This window comes from Lissotriton vulgaris, chromosome 3_1, assembly GCF_964263255.1.
Source record: "Lissotriton vulgaris chromosome 3_1, aLisVul1.2, whole genome shotgun sequence".
NCBI lineage: Eukaryota > Metazoa > Chordata > Amphibia > Caudata > Salamandridae > Lissotriton > Lissotriton vulgaris.
In genome coordinates, this window is record NC_141689.1 from 82,101,642 (window position 1) to 82,125,515 (window position 23,874).

At 45.8% G+C, this 23,874-nt stretch overlaps 1 protein-coding gene across 1 annotated transcript in view; it reads right to left on the reverse strand.

The window, feature by feature from the left end:
* DYSF (dysferlin) overlaps positions 1-23,874 on the reverse strand; it is a 1,070,125-nt gene that overhangs the window by 486,452 nt on the left and 559,799 nt on the right. The window contains exons 25-28 of the mRNA XM_086960107.1: positions 20,790-20,921; positions 14,688-14,854; positions 12,888-13,002; positions 11,739-11,844 (exon numbers count right to left, since the gene is read on the reverse strand). Of these exons, the coding sequence (XP_086816233.1) occupies positions 11,739-11,844; positions 12,888-13,002; positions 14,688-14,854; positions 20,790-20,921 (520 nt within the window). The remainder of the gene's footprint in view (positions 1-11,738; positions 11,845-12,887; positions 13,003-14,687; positions 14,855-20,789; positions 20,922-23,874) is intronic.

Genomic DNA, 23,874 nt, shown 5'->3' on the forward strand with positions numbered 1-23,874 from the left:
CAGCCCCATCTCCTTCCCGGAGATGTGTCCAGGCCCCTTCCTTGTGATCTATCACTGAATCAAAGAGTAGTCTTTTGAGATGTAAAAGGAGTCTCTTCCTTTCCCTCCAGTGTGTCCCCACCCAGCTCGCAGGAATGCTGCAATACATAAATCTGTCTGAGGGGGGATTCCTCTCCGGTTGTATGACGCTTCATCGCGGCCACACTCATCGCGTGCATTTACATCGCGTCTATCACATCGGCCCGACCATTACATCGTGAGTCAACACATCGCTGACCTTTGCAACGCGATTACATTCATTCATATTGGCCCGAACATCACCCCGCAGAACATTACGTCGCAGAGGAAAACAACGCGGTTTTTGTTATTTCCTGCCTGAACCCGCTCCTATCCCTGCCCCCCCCCTTCCCCCAACACGAAATCTTGTATTTTTATTTCTTTTTTTGAGGGGTGTGTATCCTATTTATTGCGAGAGACTCCCTGCAATCTGCAATAAGGAGAGCCCTTTATGTGCGTACATTATATTTAATGTTTAGGAAGGTGAGCCGTTTACTCTGTTAAATCCGGCGGGAGATGAATGCTTTATTCCTTCAGACTATGTATTCTAAAGCGGTTTGAATCATTTATGCCGACAAACGCTTTTTAATCTTTTGGCACGCAAATCCTTTATTTGCTTACACTATATTTAATCTTTAGCCTGGCGAGGCCTGTGTTCTAGGAGATTCTATTTACTGCAGTGGGAGATACCAGTGTCACCGCTGGAGATGGCATTTCGTGCAGGAAGAATGATCATTCAAGGAAGGCACGGAGTGGACAGTGTAAAGAGAGCTGCGGGGAGATTGAGAGAGAGAGCACTGACTCTTAATGTATTCCGGGTAAGGGGTAGCAAGCGCAATATGAATACGGTTATAATTGAACGCGATTCCAAACAGCAAGATTTGTTGCGGTGGGCAAAGGGGGAGTAAAGGCATCGAGGCTGCAGTGAAGAAGGAAACATTGGAATGTGCGTGGAATACTTGCAGCCTGTAGAAGGAAGGGCAAAGGTGCTCATGTGCCTCATTCTGAATACCTCAAGCCCTGTCTTATTCCTACTCATCTTCGACTAATCAACATGATATCATGTTTGCGAGATTTTTTAATACTGCCTGAACCCATAGCGACATAGAGGCCTCCACTCCCTTTCCATGCCATTATCCAACACAATGAGAAATGCAGCCCACCATCCATTCATCCATCCATACAGCCATCCATTCATCCATCCGCCATCCATTCATCCATGTGCCATCCATTCATCCACCCACCCATCCGCCATCCATTCATCCACCCATCCATGCATCCATCCATACAGCCATCCATCCGCCATCCATTCATCCACCCACCCATCCGCCATCCATTCATCCACCCATTCATGCATCCATCCTTGCATCCATCCTTACAGCCATCCATTCATCCATCCACCATCCATTCATCCACCCACCCATCCGCCATCCATTCATCCAGCCATCCATGCATCCATCCTTACAGCCATCCATTCATCAATCCGCCATGAATTCATCCATCCATCCACCCACCCACTCACCACACACATCCTTCCACCCAGCCTTCATTCATGCATCCATCCACCCTGCCATCCGCCACCCATTCATTAAATCTGACATCTGCGCCATTATAACATATCTAGCGCTGCGTGGCTTTTCCGCATCCATCCATCCAGCACCTATCCATGCATCTATCCACCCACCACACAGCATCCATCCACCCATACACCCACCCATGCATCCATCCGTACATCCATCCATACAGCTGCCATCCATTGATCCATCCGCCACCCATTCATTAAATCTGACATACACCCATCCATGCATCCATCCATACAGCCCATCCATTCATCCATCCACCTATACATGCATCCATCCACCCATACACCCATCCATACAGTAATAAAAATGTAATGTAGCGCTGGACCAGTAATAAAAATGTAATGTAGCACTACACCAGTAATAAAAATGTAATGTAGCACTGCACTTTTACTTTTGGCGAGTTGATAGGAGGCTTGAACCGTGGTTGACATCACGAAAGTCGGCAGAGCTATCAGTTAGGCCACATCCTCTCACTGCTATCGGCGTAGCCCGTTTTTAGTAAAAGGCATTTGCTTCTGTTCTCCTTTTTTTTTAAAACGTTTGTGTCACCCCTTTTCCGTTTTGTTTATATAATATTTACTGTTTCCGTTTAGTATAATTGTAAATTATTCCAATTGAAAAGTTTTGTGTAACCCCTTTGCCGTTTTGTGTCACTCGTTTTGTATATGTAATATTTATTAGCTTGTAACATAAATGTTGGTCCGTTTCCGTATATGTAATATTTATTAGCTTCCTGCCGTTTTGTGTCACATATTTATTAGCTTCCTGCCGTTTTGTGTCACTCGTTTTGTGTATGTAATATTTATTAGCTTGTAACATAAATGTTGGTCCGTTTCCGTATATGTAATATTTATTAGCTTCTTGCCGTTTTGTGTCACATATTTATTAACTTCCTGCCGTTTTGTGTCACTCGTTTTGTGTATAATATTTATTAGCTTGTAACATAATGGCATGTTAACATCGCATGCGTTGTATTTGCATGCGATGTTAATGCCATGGCGCCGTTGCAGCATGCGCAGTAAAAGTCTGCGATGCCAACGACAATGCGATGTAAAAGTCGCGGTGCTATAGCACCGCGATGTATTTACATCGATGTAACGGGTGTTTCCCTTCCTCTCCGCCTCATGTCTTCACCAGGCAGGCCGGGGCTTCCTAAGATGGAACCCAGGGCCCTCCATGCAATGTACCACTGCAGGCGCACTGGCACTCAGCATACGATCACAGCAGACTCTCCATCCATCGCTGTTCCTCCATGCATTGTACCCTTACATGTGCACATCCATTCAGCACACACACACACACGCACACACAGTCTATGTGCAGTATTCAGCACTGAATGTTTTTAACCACTGTGTGCTCTTTACTAACACACACAGTGCTAGCACACACACTCACCATGTGCGCATTGCACAACGATTCAGCCTTCATGTATTGTACTCCACGCAAGCCCTCATACACCCAGTACATGCTTTAGCCACACATGCACTACACTACATGTTTCGTGGAACGTATCAATGTCAGGCATACATACACCCAGTACATGTACTAACTGCACAGCACTGCTCCATCTTTGTACTGTACCTTCCCAGGGACACATACAACCAATGCAGAGGCACCACTCCTGCGCTACGCAACACTTCACATCTACCTGATGCAGCTCAAGGGTGAGTTAAGCACGCAGCAGCCTCAGGACTGTAGGCCTCACTCCAGTGACACAGGTAAAAAAGATCCTGTCCACTACTTCTGATCACTACCCGATATGCTGCCACACTACACTCTTGCTGCTTAACTCCTGGTGAAGGTGGTACCCTTCCACCACTATGACGGTAGCGCTTTGGGCGACCCTCCTGGTCCAACAAGACCGCGATCCATGAGACAGGCCTATGTTATGGTGCACATGCATGATCCGTGTTCCCCTATGACAAAAGAATCAGCATAAGGGATCCAGACAACAATACAGATGGGCACTTCAGCGCAGAGGTACACGCCTTTACCATGCAGATGACGTTTCCATCCCAATGGGCATTTACAAAAGGGATTTAGTATTAGTAAAGTTAGGATTCCTAACTTTACTACCACTAAATACCTTTTGTGAATACCAAAAGTCGTAAAGTTAGGATTTTGTCTCAGTTTACTAGTAGTAAAGTTAGGATTCCTAACTTTACTACCACTAAATACCTTTTGTGAATATCGAAGGTCGTAAAGTTAGGATTTTGTCTCAGTTTACTAGTAGTAAAGTTAGGAATCCTAAGTTTACTACTATTAAATGCCTTCTGTAAATACCAAAAGTTGTAAGTTTAGGATTTTGTCTCAAATTACTTTTGTGAATCGGGCCCTATGAGACTTTTGAGAATCTGTAGAATGTGATAAGAAAATATAGATTTTTTTCAACCTTATCTTATGTTTCTGGTGTTGATGGATAACTTTTTCTACCGGAACTCATCCTAAAACTGACTGCATGGGTTTCGCTTTTGTTGCATGCTCAAACCTAGGAAACTCCTGTACATGCCTGCTGTGCGAGATCCACACTGGACGTTTACATGTTCCTGTGTAAGGAAGCCGAAGAGTATAGTCAGGTATCTTGAAATTTCATTCAAACTCTACCTTCCTATTGTTGACTAGTCGACAGCCAGTCATAAGATCACAACCACCAATAGATTCCTTAGGAAGCGAGAATCAGAAAATATACAATTTGCCAAAGATTGAACACTGGAACCCTTTCTGGTGTCGCTTTCCGGGCTAGTCTCCCGAAGGTTTGACAAATAGGATTACTACGTCTCAGGTGTCTTGTCACCTTTACATCCGTCGGGATTTGCCTATCACTGAAAAGTAAAGGCAGAATGCCTCCTATTTATTGTACATAAAATATTGCACTTGCTGTATGAGATGGACCCTGTTAAGAGAATGTTTTTTTTCTAATTGTTGCTACTTTTATGAAGTCAAAATCAGCTGCAGCATGTTTTAGAAACAGCAGGAATCAATACATTTGTGATTTTTATCCTAAGAATGGAGAGAACCAGGCTTTTGTCCACTGTGCTCTTAAGATTGAAATGCTGAGGCAGGTTAAAGCATCCTTCAAGCCTAGAGTAATGGTCATAGCTTGACCAATGGTTAGCTTGCAGTGTCACAGGATCTGCACCAACACCAGGTTCAACACCTAGGGGAACATTTATTCATTTCTAGCGCACTGTAAAGTTGAAACCTTTTCATACGTTAGATGTCAGCTCTACAGTGCAGCACACATGCAATGATTGGAAACTTAACAAGAAATTAAAAGATTTCTCCAACTTAACGCCTGGCTCAAGGAGCCATATTTTTGTTTCGGCGTAAATCCTATTAGTAGATAGGGCTTTGTGTCACCTGTTAGACTTGCTGAGCTGAGACGACACAGGAGCAAATGGTAGGTTTGATCCTCAAGTTGGTCTGCTCTTCCTCTTGCTTGGTCCCTTTCGTATTAAGGGTCAGTAAGTCCCTCACAAGTATACTGGTTTCAGATGTCGCCCTTATTTTCAGTAGCAGCCTCAGGTAGGGGATGCAACAGATGTATTCTAATAGAAGCCATTACACCACCTTTAAAAGTAAGGCTCTTTCCCGGCTGAGGATCCTTTCAGCTACCAGACATTTCCTCGCCTTCCTTTGATCGGTGAGACCTTGGAAGCCATTGGGTGTGAGCAACAGCAGAACCCTTTGTCGATGCACTGAATCTGGGATGGCCATCACTCTGTACTGAGGCCAGGACATGGGACGCGACCAGCCTTGGTAGATACTCAGCACCAGCTCCTCCGAACTTGATACAAGAGTCGGCTGCCAATGTTGATCTTGCTCAATCGATATCTTCAATCCTGTGAATCATGCCCTTTTCTTGCAGCACCTGGAGGAGCACGGCTTGTAGGGCTCGTTCTTGATTAACATGAAAGGGATGCTGTGAGTGTCCCTACATTTCTTCCCATCAGTTGTGAGGTCTCTCAGGGGCAGATTTACAAGAAAGTGACACATCTTTACAGATGTGTCACTTTTCCTGCGCCACCATTAGCAACCCTTGCGCCACTATAAATGCGCTGTTAAATACAATACGGTGCACCATGGCACAAGGATTGACAGATGCATCAGAAGTTCTGACGCATCTGTTGACGCAAAAGTCACGTATTGCTGGAGTCTTGTCGCAAGCATGACACAACTCCAGCAATGCAGGGGGAGGCCGATCCTCATTGTGCTGCGTCCCTCCTTACGCCTGCTTCAAGCAGGCGTAAAAATTTGACGCAGTGGCGTCCTAGAAGTAGCGCAGTGAAATCTTGTAGATTTCACTGCGTCACTTCTACGAGGCTTGTTTGCGTTGGAAAGCCTATCCTGCATACATTATACCTGCCGCAAGTATAATTTGGCGCAGGGCTTTACAACGGGATGCATCTCCCTAGATGCGTCACATTGTAAATGGGTCGCATTTGTACGCTGCTGCTGCGTCACACAAAATGATGCAACAGCGGCGCAAAAATGACGCAAGGGGCTTTTAAATCTGCCCCACAGAGTTTATTCAGCCTTATTCCCACTGCTATTTAACATATCAATAAATCAGTTATATGAGTTACTTGGGGAATATAAAATTAATCTCCAGATGCCTGTCTATGGAACTTAGCTGGCAGTGCAGATGAAGGATGTAAGGGGCACAGTCTTGTATTTTTTGATTGGTGGATAGGAGTGGAAGACGATGAGCATCTTGGCTCTGAGGAAGATGAGGATACCCTTATTTATTTATTTATTTTTATTTTGAGAGTTTTATATAGCGCGAACAAGATCTTTGCAGATATCAGAGCGCTTTACAAGACACAGGGGTGATAGAGTAATACAATGTAATAGTTGAGGTAGTTAGGTAGTTACATAGTAGTTACATAGTTACATAGGTAGGTCAAAAAAAAACGTGAGGTAGGTCACAGGAGAGGTAGTGTCGGTACAAGGTGCATAGTCAAACAGTTGTGCCAAATAATATAAAGTACACAAATAAGGAGCATATACTTGCTTAAGCGTGTTTAAAATTTTTTGGAGATAGCATAAAGGAGGGCATAGTTGAGGTGGGAGAGTGCAGGATGTGTAGTCACATAGGTGCATCAGTAGTACAAGAGTAGGGATCGTTGAGGTGGTGTAGGTACAGTGTGCAAAGTCAGGCAGGTGCGACAACAATATAACAATATACAAAGAGGGACGTAAACAATCAAGTAAATCGATAATACAAGTAATACAAAAAGACCAAGGTGGCCAGGCAGGTCTTACAGAGCAGATTCATGAGAGATACAGAATAATAGATCATGTGTGTTTAGCCATGAGGAACGCTTTTACTTCTTTCTTAAAAAGTTTGTTGGAGGAGATGAGCCTGGTTTCAGGGGGGAGTGAGTTCCAGATCCTGGGTGCCATTCCTGAAAAGGAGCGTTTATAGGTTTTTTCCTTCCGAAATCTTCGAGGCTTCAGTAGAAGATTGTTTGTGCTTCTAGTAGTTCTAGAGCCACCCGAAATTGTCAGCTTTTGAGTGAGGTAGGCGGGTGAGTTCATGTGTACAGCCTAGTGTGTCATGCAGGCGATTTTCAGATGAATTCTGGCTTCAAAAGGCAGCCAGTTCAGGGATTTAAAGTCAGGGGAAATATGCGAGTGTTTTTTTGAACCAGTGATGAGTCTCGCTGCAGCGTTAAGGGACGCTCTTAGGGGTGCCGTTGTAGTTAGGGGGAGCCCGCAGAGGGCGGTGCTACCATACTCTATGTGCGGGATGACTATAGATTGTACTGCAGTTTGGAAGTCTTTGGCTGGAAGGAAGGGTTTAAGTTTTCTCAAGGTATTGATTTGGAAGTTCGCTCCTTTGGTTGCTTTGCTGATGTGCTGCTGCATGTCGAGATTGGCGTCGAATGTTATGCCTAGAGATTTTGCCGAGTCTACGACGGTAGGTTGTACATTTAGAGCCGTTAAGTGTTTAAGCCATGTTTGGGCCGTAGAGATTTTTGCGGGAGGTGAGATCAGGAGGAACTCAGTCTTCAGCGCATTGAGTTTGAGGTGATTCTCTGCAAGCCAGGATTGGGTGTTTCTGATCGTGGTGTTCAGCAGCATGATGTCCTTGGGAGATTGTATTTTGAGATAAAGTTGGGTGTCGTCGGCATACATGTGAAAGTGAACATTGGATGTCTGTAGCAAAGTAGTGAGAGGTTCCATAACTAGGTTGAACAGTGTTGGGGAGAGGGAGGATCCTTGAGGGACGCCTAGCGATACAGGTACCGGAGAGGACATCAGGTTGTTGCTTTTGAATCTTTGTGACCGGTTGTGTAGAAAGGAGGTGAACCACAGTCCCGGAAATGCCCATTCTTGTGTTTAATAGTTCGAGTAAGTTCTTATGTTTAACTGTATTGAATGCTGAGGATAGATCCAGAAGGATGAGGAGGCAGGTATCGTTTTGGTCTAGGATTTGGAGGGCGTCGTCCACTATGTGAGTCATGGCAGTTTCGGTACTGTGCCCTGCTCGGAAGCCTGACTGATGGGCGTTGAGGAGATCAAACTTGTCTATGTGTTTAGTCAGTTGTAGCTGTACGCATTTCTCCAACAGTTTAGCGAGGGTCGGAATATTTGTAATAGGGCGGTAATTGTTTAGATCAGTGGGGTCTGCTGTTGTTTTTTTTAGTAGCGGTGTGACTTGTCCGACTTTGAGGGCGTTAGGGATGGATCCTTGTTGAAGAGAGCTATTGATAATCTTAGTCCAGAGTGGGAGGAGCAAAGGGGTAAAGTCTTTTACAGCGTTAGCAGGAAGGGGGTCAGTGAGGTGATTGGATGGTTTCAGGGTGCTGAGCAATCTGCCAATTTCTTCTTCGGAGTAGGTGCCAAAGGATGACCATGTAGCATTATTCTTTGGTTCAGGCATAGCTGTGTGTTGGGGGTTGGAGTAAAGGATTGCGTCATTGAGGAGATCGCTTCTTATGTTGTCAGTTTTTTGGATAAAGAAAGCAGAGAAGTCTTCACAGGAAGGTGTAACGCCCATGGTGCTGAGTGTCTGGGGTTGTTCTTTGGATTGTGTTCTGATTAAGTCAAATAATTTTCTTGGGCGGTTTTTTGCTTGGGCGAGCTGGAGGCTGAAGAAATCTCTTTTTGAGCGTTTTATTTTCCTGAAGTAGGCGTTTCTCTGTTTCTTCAATCTTTTTAGGTGCACTGCAGAAGGGGCTGACCTCCATGTGCGCTCTGCCAGTTGCATGGCCCGTCTATCCTCATTGAGGCTCCCGTCATACCATGGGTTGGAAATCTTGGACGAGACTCTTTTCAGTTGCATGGGTGCAGCCTCATTGATTATTGTGGACATAGCATTGAGATAGTGGTCAGTCAGTAGTTGAACGTCCGTAGCGCTGGGAGGAGGGAGGAGTCGATTGCGGCTGTTAGGCGGTAAGGAGTTTGGGTTGAGTTTCTTCAAGTCTCTTTTCCAAACTTTGGGCTTAGAGGGTTGAACAGGGTTAAATTTAAGTTTTTTATTGATGAGGAAGGAGACAATATGATGATCTGACCAGTCACAAGGTTGGATTGACTCAAGTTGAATAGCGTCCTCTTTGGAGATGATAAGGTCGAGGATAGAACCTCTCTCATGGGTCGGGCTATTGCATATTTGGGTGAGATCAAGTGCGTTGAGGAAGCTTTTGAGGCTGTTTACCACTGTGTCACTGCTGTCATTCCAGTGGAGATTGTAGTCGCCAAGGAAAATTTGGGTGGTCTGCCGTCCCGAGTTGGCTGATATTGTATCCATGAGTTGTTGGGAGAAGGAGATCTTGTCCCCAGGTGGGTGGTATATAATGTGTAGTGAGCATACCGTTTTGCTTTCGCTGATGACATCAAGGCAGAGGTATTCACAGGAAGTAAGAGAGGGGGCGGACGCTTTAGAAACTGAGAGGTTGCTTCTGTAGATACAGGCAATTCCACCGCCTGTCTTTTTGGCCGCCCTGTCAAGTCTAATGATACAGTAGTTGGGGGGGACTAGGCTATCCAGGATAGGTGTAGAGGAATCAGACAGCCATGTTTCAGTTAGAATGGCTAGATCCGGTTCCATAGACATGATGAGGTCGGCGGCCTCCGCGGAATGTCTTTGGGCCGATCTGCAGTTGAGAAGTATGCATTTAAGGCTAGGGGTGCAAAGGGTGGAGGAGGGTTCTATAGTGAGGGGTACATTAGTGAGGTTGTTGGGGACGGCGCCTCTGTTGTTATCCTTTTGGTGCCTGAGGGGGTTAGAGATAATTGTTGGGATGGACATGTGGTTGGTGGCTAGGCGATTTTGGGGAGCCGGCCCGTAAGAGTGGAGAAGGGTGTGCACGTCATGGTCTGAGATCGTATTGGTAGTGCGTCTGGGGCGATTGGCGGTATTGCAATAGGGGGTAGAGGTCCAGTGTGGGGAGAGTTGTGTGATAAGGCGAGTAGGAGGTGATGAGGAGGTGTTGTTAGGTGTAGTGGGAATATTACGCTTGGTGGTAATGCGATTGCGATTGTTATTGCGATTGGTGGTATTGCGGGGGGGATAGAGGTCCTGTGTGTGGAGTGTTGTGTGGTAGGTCGAGACGGAGGTGAGGGGGAAGTGTTATTAGGTGTAAGGGTGGTGGTGGGATGAGGGTGTCTGGGGTATGTGATGAGCAACTCTTTGATGGAGTGTAGTTCTTCTTTCAATTGGAGGAGGGTGGACATAATCATGTCCGGCGTGGTGATGGGCGCGGGGTTGGGGGGGGTACTGGCGGTGAACAGACGAATAGGTTGCTGGAGACGGGGGGGGATCGGGGTGGAGAGGTGGAGCTGGTGAGGGGGTTGGATGTGTTAGCGAGAGGATAGGTGTTAGGGTTGGTGTTGGCGTTATTGGGAAGGGCATCAGTGCTAGGGGGGGACGGGTAAATGAGGGTGATGTGGAGGCTGGCTGTTGTGGGGGAGGAGGTGTGATAGTGGGGTGTGAGCGAGGGGGGTGAGAGGTTGAAGGAGGGGTGAAGGCTAGGAGTGACGGGAGTGCTAAGTGTGGGGGGGAGATAGGCGGTGAGAGGTTGAAGGAGGGGTGAAGGCTAGGAGTGACGGGAGTGCTAAGTGTGGGGGGGGAGATAGGCGGAGAGAGAGTCATGTTGTGTGGGGTGCCGTTGGGGGAGGAGGGGTGTTCTGAGAAGATTGGTGTGGAGGATGGGACGGGAGTGCAAAGTGTGGGGTGGGATATGGGAAGATGAGCGGAGGTACGAGGGTTGGTAGGGGGAATGAGGGAGCGGGTGGTGTATGAGGAGGCGAGATCTATGTCTGTGATGTCTGTGTGATGTCTGTCAAAGCTTTTTGTTCCTCAGCGCCTAAATTCTTTTGGTGCTTTGAGGCACTGATTTGCTCAGAGTTTGGATTCCGTGGAGACCTGTCCCGGATGATCCCAGGTTTAAAGTCTTTAGAAGGAGGCCAATCCCTGAGTCTTTGGGGAGTTCGACACTGGAATCATACTCCTTCTGCTTTATTTGTGAATAAACTCATTTTAGAGAAGTGTTAAAGACTCATCCTTACTGGGTCAACGGAGGCAGCGCCTGTGGATGCAGGTAGCAGAGAGTCTGCAAAAGGGTTTAATGTATCATAGTAAGACTAGTTGCTCCTTTAGGGCTCGGTCTCCCCGAGCCCGTACCGGAGTATTTCACTCGTGTTTAAGATGCTAGTAATACTCATACCTCAAATGTGGAAAGATCTTGTCTTCAATTTCAAACCCATAGAGTAGCATTATTTGAGATAGTAGTAAACACCGGATCTGAACACAAATACAAGAACACCAGAGACAACCTGAAATCAACAGTCTGCCAAAAAATAGTATTTATTAACTTTATTTGTAGCCTCTTTACATGGCATGTTTTTCTCATGCTATAACAATTTCAGCAGTTACACCTTGTGGTGTTAAAGATCTGCCTTCCAATTTACAGCACCATTACCCAAACAATGTTATTATTACGTGAACAAAACCCATCTGCAGAGAAAATACACTGTACAGTCAACACATGCATGTAACTGTACATACTACCATGTAATGACAGACAGCGGCCTGTGCCGAGGGTGCTCTACTAATGACTGGTGCTACATCAGAGCCCCCGTCTAACCTACCATGCTCGTCCACGGCTCTGTTGAGGTCTGTAGACCATTCCTCGTCTTCCCATTTCCAACCCGGAAGGCACTCAATCTCATCCTTGGGCAGCACTTTCTCTCCATTCTGGAAGACACAACGAAGACAGAAAGACGGCGTAAGTTGGCGCATAGGTACGTACGCACCTTGAAGATGTAAGATACCATGTAAGACACTAATGAAGTGACTGAAAAGATTTAGCAAGGGCCAGGATCTATGAATGAACAATTCAACCATGTACTTTGCACCTTACAACACCAATTAAATGCACAGTGCACAGTGGTAGTGCACACTGTCGGACAACGTGCTCTACTCTGTCACCCCTTCTGTGCCAGTTCTAGGAAGGTGAGTCTTGAAGAATGAAGAAAACATGGTGCGTGTATCCATCATCAGAGCAAAACTGCACAATACTCACTATTCTTACATTTGATCTTGATTCAAATATGAAGTCCTTCACAGAAATTTGGTAAACATTTCTAAAAATAAAATCTTTGGGAAGTTGGCTGAATAACATGGTCCTGAAAACCATTAATAATTAGCTTTTTTATAGCTAAATATTGCTTCAATAGCTGATAAGTTGGTCTGCACTCTTCCTTCTTTCAATAGTATACGTTAAATCCCTTAAAGTGCTTTCCATGATATGATGTTTATTCAAGAGACACTGATGCTCGTCCTGTCTCTTGCACTTCAAACTACTAGAAGTCCTACAGAGGATATACACAGCACCTATGTAGTTGAAAACTTGCTTTAGGTCAAAATATGTAATATTCTGCCTTTTGTAGATTAGGAGAGCTAATAATAAGTCATCTTGTCCGGATTGCACTTAGAAGCACCAATTTACACAATTTAACCAAATTGCACCCCGTTGACGGACAGAGCCAACGCTTCCCAGCATCAGACCAGATTCTGGTCTCTCAGTTCTTCAAGCATGCAAGTCATTGTTAGCTGCGGACATCAAGAAACCTCAGAATCCAAATCAAGTGAGGGCGACCAAAACAACCCTAGATGCACCTTGAACGGATCAAATCTTGCAGGATCGATATGCATTAGTATAGGGAACAAATCGATAAACATTATGAGAGCGTCTACGTTCAGCGTCATCGGAAACCAAGTGTATGGTAAATCCTTACCACGTCCGAATACGCCTCGGTCATATGAATCCACTGTCCACCTGGCAGCCGAGCTTGATTCTCAAACACTTCCTCGACGAAGCTCATGTGACCAGCGTCGGTGTCGTACAGCAAGCTGTCAAGGGGTGATTACAAAGAGAGAAGTGATAACATAGGTTTATGGTCAGAGCATGCCATGAGCTTCAGTTCAACTGGTGCTACTGGACCAGGGATGGTAACATGTATTATGGTTATTATGTTATGCCTAAAAATGTGATGTGAAGGTGTGAAAATTGATTTATCAATTCATGATCTGTTGTGTTACAACCATTTGATAATTAACAGATCTGTACGCATGGTTGGATCCACTGTTCACATGCAGGGTTACACACACACACAGACTGAGGGTGCTTGTCAATTCTTCATTCTTGTTGTGACACATGTTGAATTTCACATCACGCCAAGAACGCCACGCCCCTGCTCCCTGCACATTGAAAAATCTGACCAAAACAATAGATAAAAGAGAATCTGCAACAGTGTCACACATTTAAAGATCCTGCAAAAGTGATTTGAAGTAGCTAAGAAGGGGCATAGAGTGCTGCACAAAAAGTGGAAAACCTTACAGGTAATGTAATGACTAACACTGGGATATAAATGTCCGCCACTGTGGATATCTTGTTTTTCGTGGCCGAGACACTAGTCCTGATGGCCCCGCGGATATGAGCTCTTGAAAGTTCAAAGCAGAGGAAATCCTGATACTTTTCATGGATGCAGGACCTTTCAGTAACTTATCAGTAAGTCTGGCTCCAGCATCTGATGGTCACCCCAAAACACGACCTGAATCCACTGTCGTTGGGTAGGTTCGCCATCCACGCGGATCCTCCTGATGGCTTTGAGTCAGATCCCTTTATCAGGATCCCTCACATCTAAGAACTGTGAGTACTGATTGAGGAGCAAGAACATAATTTCAAGAAGAAATCGCCCTGCTCGAACTGCACTGTGCTCCTGTGAGTACAGCCTGTGAAGTAGATGGGTAAAGACAAATTTGCATTAAAGAAGACCAGTGTGCCTTCCTGCACATGCATGCACAGCGGCAAACATGCACTCATTATTGTACAAACATAATATACAATATGGTATACCAATATAGTATTTTTGCAGAGTGACTATAACACAACTGCAGTCAACATCCTTGGTTCATCACCCTGGCACATAGCTATCAAGGGTTAGTAAATTAAACATATAAAAACATAACACTTATAGCAATAATACAATACATGTAAATAAGCATACTCCTGGGCACTGGGCGGTCTGCTGTAGAAGGCTCGCGTGGTCAGTTCTATCAATCCAGCGACTTGTACAAACACGCAATTGGCATGCCGTAAGACCCTGATGGCAATCTAGATTGGCCCATGTGGTTACTAGGAAGACACCCCGCAGCCAATACAGCCATAAAAGTGACCAAGAGAGACCAAAATTCAGTTTCTGCTAGGCTCATAGGCTTGGCAGCTATCTAGCCTGCTGAGTTGACTAACACAATATCGCCTCGCTTCGTCATGTACCACTCTGTGGATCATACAGCAGTATAATGGGAGCTTGCCGCTGCACACACATGACTATCGTCCTTTATCTTTGCATTTGCTAAACAAGGGAACATGCCAATCAGGAGAGAAGACCTGACCAGCAGGTGAGCTCTTGGCCTGTCAAAGGTTCAGTCCATGGTTTGAAATGAAGACAGGTATAACAAACGACGATTGTTGGGTTGCATGAGAGGGAAAAACACTCAAAGATAGGACTGGTCAAAACACTGTATCTACTCACGTCTTTTCAGGGCTGATGACCCAGTCCCCGGCCCAACTCCATCCGGTGGATGGGCGGAAGCTGTCCTTTGGAAGTTTAATCTTTCCAGTAACATCCGTATATTTGGGGTACGTCAAGCCTGTTGTCCCCCAATTTCCGACAAGCGCCAGCTTTGTCTGATTCTCATACTAAACAAAAGAAACATATGCACACTTAAAAAACAGGAAGAGACCACAAGTTTTGACAGCATGGCATGATATCAGGCAGTTTTGCTGATAAGGTGTTATAAAGTTGTAATACATTTGCGTTTTGCACAAGAGGTGATTGTAAGAAGTTGGGCTACTGGTTGAGGGGGGGTCAAACCCTACTCAAGCGGCAACCACAATCCTTGTCAGGGTGAGTCAAAGAAAACCCCAAATTAGCCTGTTCTCAAACCTCTGGTAGCTTGACACAGAGCAGTCAGTCTTAACTTCGAGGCAAAGTGCAAAGTATTTATTAAGCACTTCACACAGTAATAAAGTGAAAACCCAAAACAAGAAAAATCCCACACCAATTTATAATAATGGAGCAAAATGTAATAACAAAATCTTCAAGACTAAAACCACACAAATCCATTTGGTAGAACCAAAAATATGGAGGCATATTATCAAGATGCAGCGATAATTATTCCTAAACACGCTTAGCCCGTTTTTTTAACTAACGCTGGCTATCACTGGAATTCATCGCCACGCTAGCGCTCTATTAACAACGCTTAGCGCAATGGCGAAATACATTCCAGCGATAGCTGGGAAATGGGCCAACATCGCTGGAAAAGCGATGTTTACTGAAAAACTGAAAAAAGCTGGTTGATACGACATTGTGGTCGTAACCCTCTAATCCATCTCCCATGATAGGTATGCCTTAGTCAGGTTTTAATCAGGCGTACAATTCCAGTGAAGATCGGGGTTTAATGCGACTTTTGGTATCGCGGGGCATCTTTGCTAATAGCGCAAAGATGTTTAAGCGACCTTTTCTGTGAGCTTATTGTAAGGAACGCCTACCTTGCGAATCATTAGCGATAGATATCGCTGACATGCAAGGCGATATAAAAAGTGACAGCTAACGCCTGAAAGCTTGCGCTAACGCATTTTAGCGCATGCTTGATAATAGGGCGATAACAATATTGCTGCTTTTTCAGCAAAAAGTGCTGCAAAAGCAGCGATATGGCCCTTGGTATTAAGCCCCATGCAATTTTAAACATTTTAGTGACAATGCGCAGAAAGCACAATGCGCCACCTGTGGTTAGCTTATGGCGCCAGACCGGGACAAAATCACAAGTTAAGGCTGACCACGATGGATCGCGGGCTGGCCATAGAGATCAACTTAGATACACTGAACACAGTACCTTAAATCCTGGTGGACAGTCTACACAGCGTTGCTTTGCGAGACTTTGTGTCCAGCGTCGGTTCTGATGAAGCTGTGAGGGGGGAGACTTTGCAAGGCCATGCATTGCTTGGCATTGGTTCTGCTAAGTTGGCAGCTGTGCAGCGAGGCTCTGCGGGTCTTTGCGTTGCATTGCATCAGTTCCGCTGAGCTAGCAACTGTGCGGCAAGGCTATGCCGGTCATTGCGTCGCTCAGCAATAATTCCGATGAGGCCGGAAGCTGTGTGGTGAGCGCTGGAAGGATTTTCATAGCTTTGCGTCAGTTCCGATGGGGACCACAGCTGGGCGTGGCAGACTCCACATTCAGGCCCACTTTCAAGGGTCCATGAGTGGGGTGGCACCACTTAGAAGGGCATGACTTACAAATGGCAGAGTCCAGATTCTTGGTGTAAGGTTGCTGGAAGTCTGTTATGTCCCTGAGGATTGTGATCAGGAGGCCAGTGAACTAGCCCTTGGAGTCACTTTGGGTTCCTGGGTTCAGTCCTTCTCACCCTGGCAAGAGGGCAGCAGGCAGCAGGTCAGCTCAGCTCTGCAGCAGTCCTTCAGAGCAGCAGTCCAGAACAGTGGCAGGGGAAACAGCCTTTACCACACATTACCATGCATTCAATCATCCATTACTACCCGAGTGCTTTACCACGCATTGTTACCACCTATGTTTTTACCACCCATATGCCTTTAACACGTATGCTTTTACAACGAAATGGTGAGTGCACTTTAGAGGCCTGTCTTTGAACTCTCCCCCATTTCAAAGGCCTAACTGGGTATAAGTACTGGACCTCTAACAACACCACCACTTCAGTACACTTCTGGACCAGTGTAGGTACCACTCTGTTGGGCTTCTGTTTTGCTGAACGCCTGTCTTGCTGTGCTGACCTGCTGCTTGCTGCCCACTTGCTTGGGTGAGGGGATTTGACCTGGATCACTTGAGCCCAGAATTACTCCAAGTGCTAGCTGTCTGGCTTATGGCTCTGAAGTCTCAGAGACATAAAAGACTTCCAACAAACCTGTTTCTGCACCTAGACTCTGCCATCTGTGAGTCTGCACTGTCAAGGGGTGCCTCCCCAGTGCGGAACTCTTGGAAGCGTGCCTAAGGTGCTTCTCCAGCAAAACCGACGCATCCTCTGCTGAACGACACATCCCGACCAGAACCGGTGCTTCCCCTCAGCTGAGCAACGCATCTCCAAGCAGAACAGATGCAACGCCGCTGTTGTGTTAATTGGACTTGTGGCAAAAGATTTACATCGATGCTGCATCCCACGTGTTGAGAATGAGTCATCGCCTTTAGAACCGTCACTGTGCAACACTCTTCCCGGTGCAAGCTCCTTGCATCCCTTGTTAACTATGACTTTGAACCTCTGCATCGCAGCTACCCTGCTTATTGCAATTGATGCATCGTCTCCACTCCACTGCGCATCCTTGACACCATGCTTCGCATTGCAAGCCCCGTCAACAGGATCCTCAACGTGGCTGCATCTGGACCTTGCACCGCAGCCTTGTCGCATCTCAGAACCATTACATTGCCTCTGTTGCACACTATATCTTTGGCGCAGATCCACAAAAACACTTCCCAACTTGGATTTAAGGTTCTTTGGTTCAGCAGGCCTAACTGGGTCCCTGTAGCCGGCCTGTGCTCCATCATGGTCAGCTTGAACTTTTGACTTTGCCGCGGTCCGGCGCAACCAGATTTACCCAGTTAGCGCTTCTTGTTTCTAAGCGCTGTTTTACAGTTTATTCTTTAAAAACTAATGTCGTAAGTTCTACTTATTGTATTTTTAACGTTTTGGGCTTTTTTAAAATATTTATTAAATGATGTTCTATTGTGCTAACCTGTTCTGGAATCTCTGTGTGTTGTTTTCATTTTTTTACTGTTGGAAGTGTTTACACATTGCCTCTAAAGTTATGCCTCAGTCCTCTGTGCCAAGCTACCAGAGGGTGAGCACAGGTTAATTTAGAGTTTTCCTGCCTCTTACCCTAATTAGATTTGTGGTTATGGCTTGACCAGGGCTTATACCCAGTAACCCAATTTCTAACAGAAGTCCTTTCAACAATACAGCAATCCTTCTTCCTGGCAGAGTAGCCACAGGTCCAGATGTGTACTAAAGGGTTGGTGATTGGGGTCTAATATTTATACCTGGTTCTTCCTTTTAAGTGGGAGAAGCTTCTGGAGTTTTCACTTTGAGGTCCCTGGGTATCCTGCTTTCCCTGGCTCCACACTAACTACACAAGGTATGCAGTCCTTTGTGTGCGTGACTGGACACAGCCTATTTAAGTGTAATTAGGGCTATGCCCAGCTCCGCACTCCCATCCTGCCAGTGATGGCCCATCCAGGCACACTTAAGCTCTCTATTGTGTGTCGCTGTCTAGGAGGAATACACAAAACCCAACTGTTAGCTACACCCAGTCATGTGACCCAGAAACAGACTGCAGTCACTAACTGGCTATGGTAGGAAAATGCTCCCTTTCTAAAAGTGGCATTTTCAAAATTGCAACTAAAATCATACTTCACAACAAGAGGGCATTTTTCATTACAATTCCAAGGACACCAAACATGAACTAGTTACCTGTTCCCATTTGGAAATCATAGCTTATTAAATGTAAAAAAGTCAACTCTAATGTTATCCTATAGGAAAGGTAGGTCTTGCAGTAGTGAAAAACAGAGATAAGAGTTTTTCACTACCAAGATATGTAAAACCTAAAAGTACATGTCCAACTTTTAAAATAAACTTCACCCTGCCCTCTGGGCTGTCCACAGCCTACCCTAGGGATGGCTTATGTGTATCAAAAATGAAGGTTTGAGCCTGGTGCAAGCTTTATTTTGCCAGGTCCACATAGCAGTTTAAAACTGCACACACAGGGCCAGATACACAGAACTAACTTAAGACAAAATCCTAAACTTACTACCATTTTGGTATGCACAGAAGGCATTTACTCACTTTGGTATTCACAGAAGGCACTAACTCATTTCGGTATTCACAGAAGTTATGAGTCCTAACTTTAGGACTCCTAAATGCCTTCTGTGATTACCGAAAGTCTTACAGTTAGGATTTTTTGCAGTTTAGAAGTAGTAATCCACATTTGTAAAGCACGAACAATCACCCGTCAGGGTCTCCAGGCACTGGGGGGCGTCAGGAAGATTAAGCAAACTATTGCCCAGAGTCACATGGTGCTGGGCTAATCTGCCGCCAGCGCCAGGGATCGAACCGTGATCCCCAGATTCCAGCATCAGTCGCCTGGCCACCGCGCCACACCTCTCCCTCCCTCACTCCCAACTTTAGGACTCCTAAACTGGGAAAAATCCTAACTTTAAGACTTTCGGTATTCACAGAAGGCATCTGGGAGTCCTAAAGTTAGGACTCCTAACTTCTGTGAATACCGAAATGAGTAAGTGCCTTCTGTGAATACCAAAATGGTAGTAAGTTTAGGATTTTGTCTTAAGCTAGTTCTGTGAATCGGGCCCTCAGGCTGTAGTGGCAAGCCTGAGACATGTTTAAATGGTTACTTAAGCGGGTGGCTCCAGGCCCACTTGTTGCATATAAATTGCAGGCCCGTGGCACCGGAAGTGCCACTAAACTATGGGCTTACAAGTACATTAAATATGCCAAATATACCATGTTTTAAAGAGGCAGCACAAGCATTTTAGCTGTGGTTAGTAGTAGTAACGTTCACAGAGTCCAAAAGACAGTAAAAATTAATTCAGGAAAAAAAAGGTAGAGGGTAAAGGCAAAAGGTTTGAGGGCGACCCTGCACAGAGCGCCAGGTCATAAAGTGATTATTTGCAGGACTGTAGTCCTGCAAGTAGTGCACCAGGGCATTATTCCGTCAGTTGAGCGCTACTTGCAGGGATAGTCTATTTGCGTGCAGAAATCCTCCCATTGCAGTCACTCAGGCCTTCTGCTCTCAAGTCAGCCAATCACCAGGGATGGACCAAATTTACATAAAATTTGTAGTGGGCGCCAGTGAAATTGATGGCATTTTGACCACTCCGCATTACTCTTTAACGCAGAGTTCTAGGCAAATTCAGCCAATCGCTGCATGGCTGAATTTTTCTCACAAGAGGATCAGGAATATACGAGCTGGCGAGCACAAGCTAGACTTGGCGCCCATAGAGCAATTTTCTAACAAAGTTGATCGCCAGTGTTCACAAGCGGTCACGGTCAGAGGGCTGCCGTTCAGGTAGATTTGCGGAAGCTCGAGTAGATTTTCTACTCCAGCAGCAGCAAAATCAACTCCAATGGCCGTGCGCTCTTGCACAACGCTTGGTGCCATTCATGCTGATTTTCAGTGCTTTTCACTCTGTCAGTGCTAAGTTGTAGCGTGAGCAGCATGAGCTACCCATTTGCGGAATTCCGCAGAACCTCGCTGGGTTTTTCTGTATCTCCATGGAATTTCGCTGAGTTCCGCCCACCCCAGCATAAAATACAATTAGTGTCTCATTCCCGCATGCGAATGCACCGCACAGCAACTATAAAGTTTTGCCCTCTCAGGACAACATCTAAATATCTTTGGTTCCCAATGCTTAACAATGCGTCATAAAATACAGAAACATTATAAACAAATAAGCCACAGATCTAATGTCTCGACTCGGCCTTTGATTATGAAGTGCATTCTCAGGTTGCTCCTCTACAGTTCAAGTCCAAGCCCGTTCGAGTCTTCACAGTGCTTTACGGCATGCATTCATGGAAAGAAATAATCTGCACTTACGGTTTCAGCAAAGACCGAGAGTTTGCCCTCCGCATACCGGTTAAACTCCTTCTGGTCCACGGAGAGCCCGAACCAGAGCCGGACACGAACCTGGGCTGGGATCTTAGAGCCTGTGTTCCCTTTCTCCGGATGCTGCAAGAAAGAAGAAAGGAAAAATGGTACGTATCTCAAATATAACCTTGTTCTATCTTTTTGACCATTCATTCAGAACTCTACCCAAAAAAATTGGGGGGTATACTGCAAGGTATTTAAATAAAAAACTCTCGCTAATATTTTCCTTCTGGATCCCTGCACTGTCCAGTTCTGTTTTATCTAAGAACTCCCAAGAAATTTGTTGTTTGGTTGTGTCCACCCTGGTGGTATCACCCTACCCGGGTGTGGATAGGCGCTGATGATGAAGCATGTCACGATAAGTGAGTGAGGTATCAACTCCAATATCTGTTGATGCTCCTGGTTGATAGTAGAATAGTGGTACAAAAGGGGGTGGTGATGGACAGGGTCAGACTGATTTGCATATAGCCATGTCTGAACTGGGGTGGCAGAGTGGGCTAAAGAACGGTGATGGGTTAAACCCAGATCTATTGACTGGGTGTGAGTGTTTGATTGGTTCAGATGCTCCGTCCATTACCACCCCCTTTTGTACCGCTTTTGGCCGCCAGAAGTGTGGCAGGGTATGCTCAGACGTGAGTCCCTTGCTCACTTTGCCACTGGATTCAAGCAAGCCGGGCTGAAGACGGCTGGAATGCCAGAAACCGGTCCTCGGAAGCTTGTTTCCGGTCCAGGGAAGGCATGGCTTGGCAGTTCGGGCTTGACTGTTCCCATGAGGCACAGGGTCAGACTGATTTGCATATAGCCATGTCTGAACTGGGGTGGCAGAGTGGGCTAAAGAATGGTGATGGATTAAACCCAGATCTTTTGACTGGGTGTGAGTGTTTGATTGGTTCAGATGCTCCGTCCATTACCACCCCCTTTTGTACCGATAGTAGAATAGTGGCCTGTTTTGAGACTTCTCGCCCTTCTCTCTACCCCCTATCTGTCCAGTTGCCTTTATGTGAATTAGTGTTTATAATTGGAAGAACGCAACTGGACAGCCAATCCCTCGCTCTCTGGTAGTGAGACTGGTAAATTATAAACATACCACTTTCTCCAATCGGCGCTGATTTCACCTTTCACTCTGTGACCTTCCTACTGAATTTCTTCTCTCAAACCCCTTTTCAAATTAAATCATTTTAGTGAACTTTCACTCCCTAACACAGTCTGTCACTTGTGCACAGTGATACAATCCTCTTTTGGCTAGGTCTGTTTGAAGCTTTCATATAGGTCTGGTTTTTAGATCTGTGCAGCGATGAATGCTTTCTGTGGCTCCAGGCAAAAAGAACAATTGATGAACAGAATGCTGAACAATATCAAACATTCACCCCTAGTTCAGAGATTTGGGCGTACATCCATTGGTTTTTTTGCCCGCCATTCCAGTTTAAACCCAGCCATATGCAAATCAGTCTTGACCCTACTCCCCATGTGAACAATCCAGCCAGAACTGCCAGGCCAGGTCCTCACTGGACCAGAAACAAACTCACCGTGCCACTGGATTCGAGCTAGCCTGGCTGATGAAGGGTGATACCCCAAAACCGGTCCCAGGATGCTTGTTTCTGGTCCAGGGAGGACCTGGCTTCGCAGTTGGCCTGGGCATGAAATCCTGCTCCGCTCATGGAGTTTTTAGAGCTTTTACCACTCTGCGCAGGGTACGGGGGATCTGAAAAACTACGCTCCATGTAGTGGAGCAGAGTTTTTACCTTGCTCGCGCTCGTCATTGTTAAGTTGGCGAGCACAAGTGAGGAAAATCTTACTCCAGACCACCTCCTGGCGAGAGTTCTCAGCGTGGACAGTCGTGGATGACCGTTACCCTTCACATTGAGAAACCTTCTATTAGCGTTGAGGAAGCTGCCGCTCAAGTAGAACATCTAGTCGAGCCGCAGAAAGAAGCAGCGCCCTCTTGTGCTGCGGATGGGGCCATTCGGGCTGATTTTCCAATGCAGGACAAACACCCAGCGCTAAAAATCAGCACAAACAGTGTTACCTAAACCACTCCGCCGCTTGCGGATCTCCGCTTAGTGCGGTGGAGTTTTTTAATCGTTTCGCGGAGTTCCACTATGTGGAACTCTGTTAATTCTTCCCACGCCTACTTGGCAGTTCGGGCTGGACTGTTCCCATCAGGAGCAGGGTCAAGACTGATTTGCATATAGCTTTGTCTGAACTGGGGTGCCATGGTGAGCAAGGAAACAATGGATTTAACCAAGATCTCTTGACTGGAAGTGAATGTTTGATTTGTTTCGCATTCTGTCCATCATTTGTGTGTCTTTTGCTTCTGTGGCTCCGCTGTAAGGTATATCATGTGCTGGCAATGGTACTACAGCCGACATGTAAGTGACATCGGCTAACAGGATTCCATCTCTGAGCTTAACGGGGAGGGAATAGCCCGTTTATAATAATTAAACATTATATAAAGTTGGTCTAGAAGTACCCGGCCACGGCTTCTTCCTGGGTTGATGTTAGGGCTCTGCATTTAGGCTAAAACTGAGCTGGAAAGATTCATTTTTACTTAATTTAAAACATTTCAGTGTTCGTAACTATATAAAAACTCTTCTGCAGTAGAAATGACAGGACACAGGGGTAGTACGGGCATTTCCACAGCCCCTTAAATTCAAGTGATGTTTTAGGGCCCCTCCTCACAGGGCTTTACACCTCTGCGGATGAACCTACAGGTTTCTCGCCTGGCTGCCTGTATTCTATGTGAAAGAAACCCATGAGAGTTTGATGCTGTCTGAACCCACAGCCGCTTGGTATCCAGTTGCAGATGTTCATTCCTGGAATCAGATGGGCTGTGTGTGAGCAGAGAGCAAGCAGGCGATTGGGTGAATATTCGTAAAACGGTCCTGAGGTCAACTAAGGCGTGCTCACTATCGGGAGTTTGTTCCATGTATTCCCCTCAGGCTCTGATAGCAAGTGAGCCGGATTGTAATTGCATTTATATAGCGTTTACTACCCCTGACGAGGCGTCAAAGCATTTTTTGGGGCGAGTAGCACA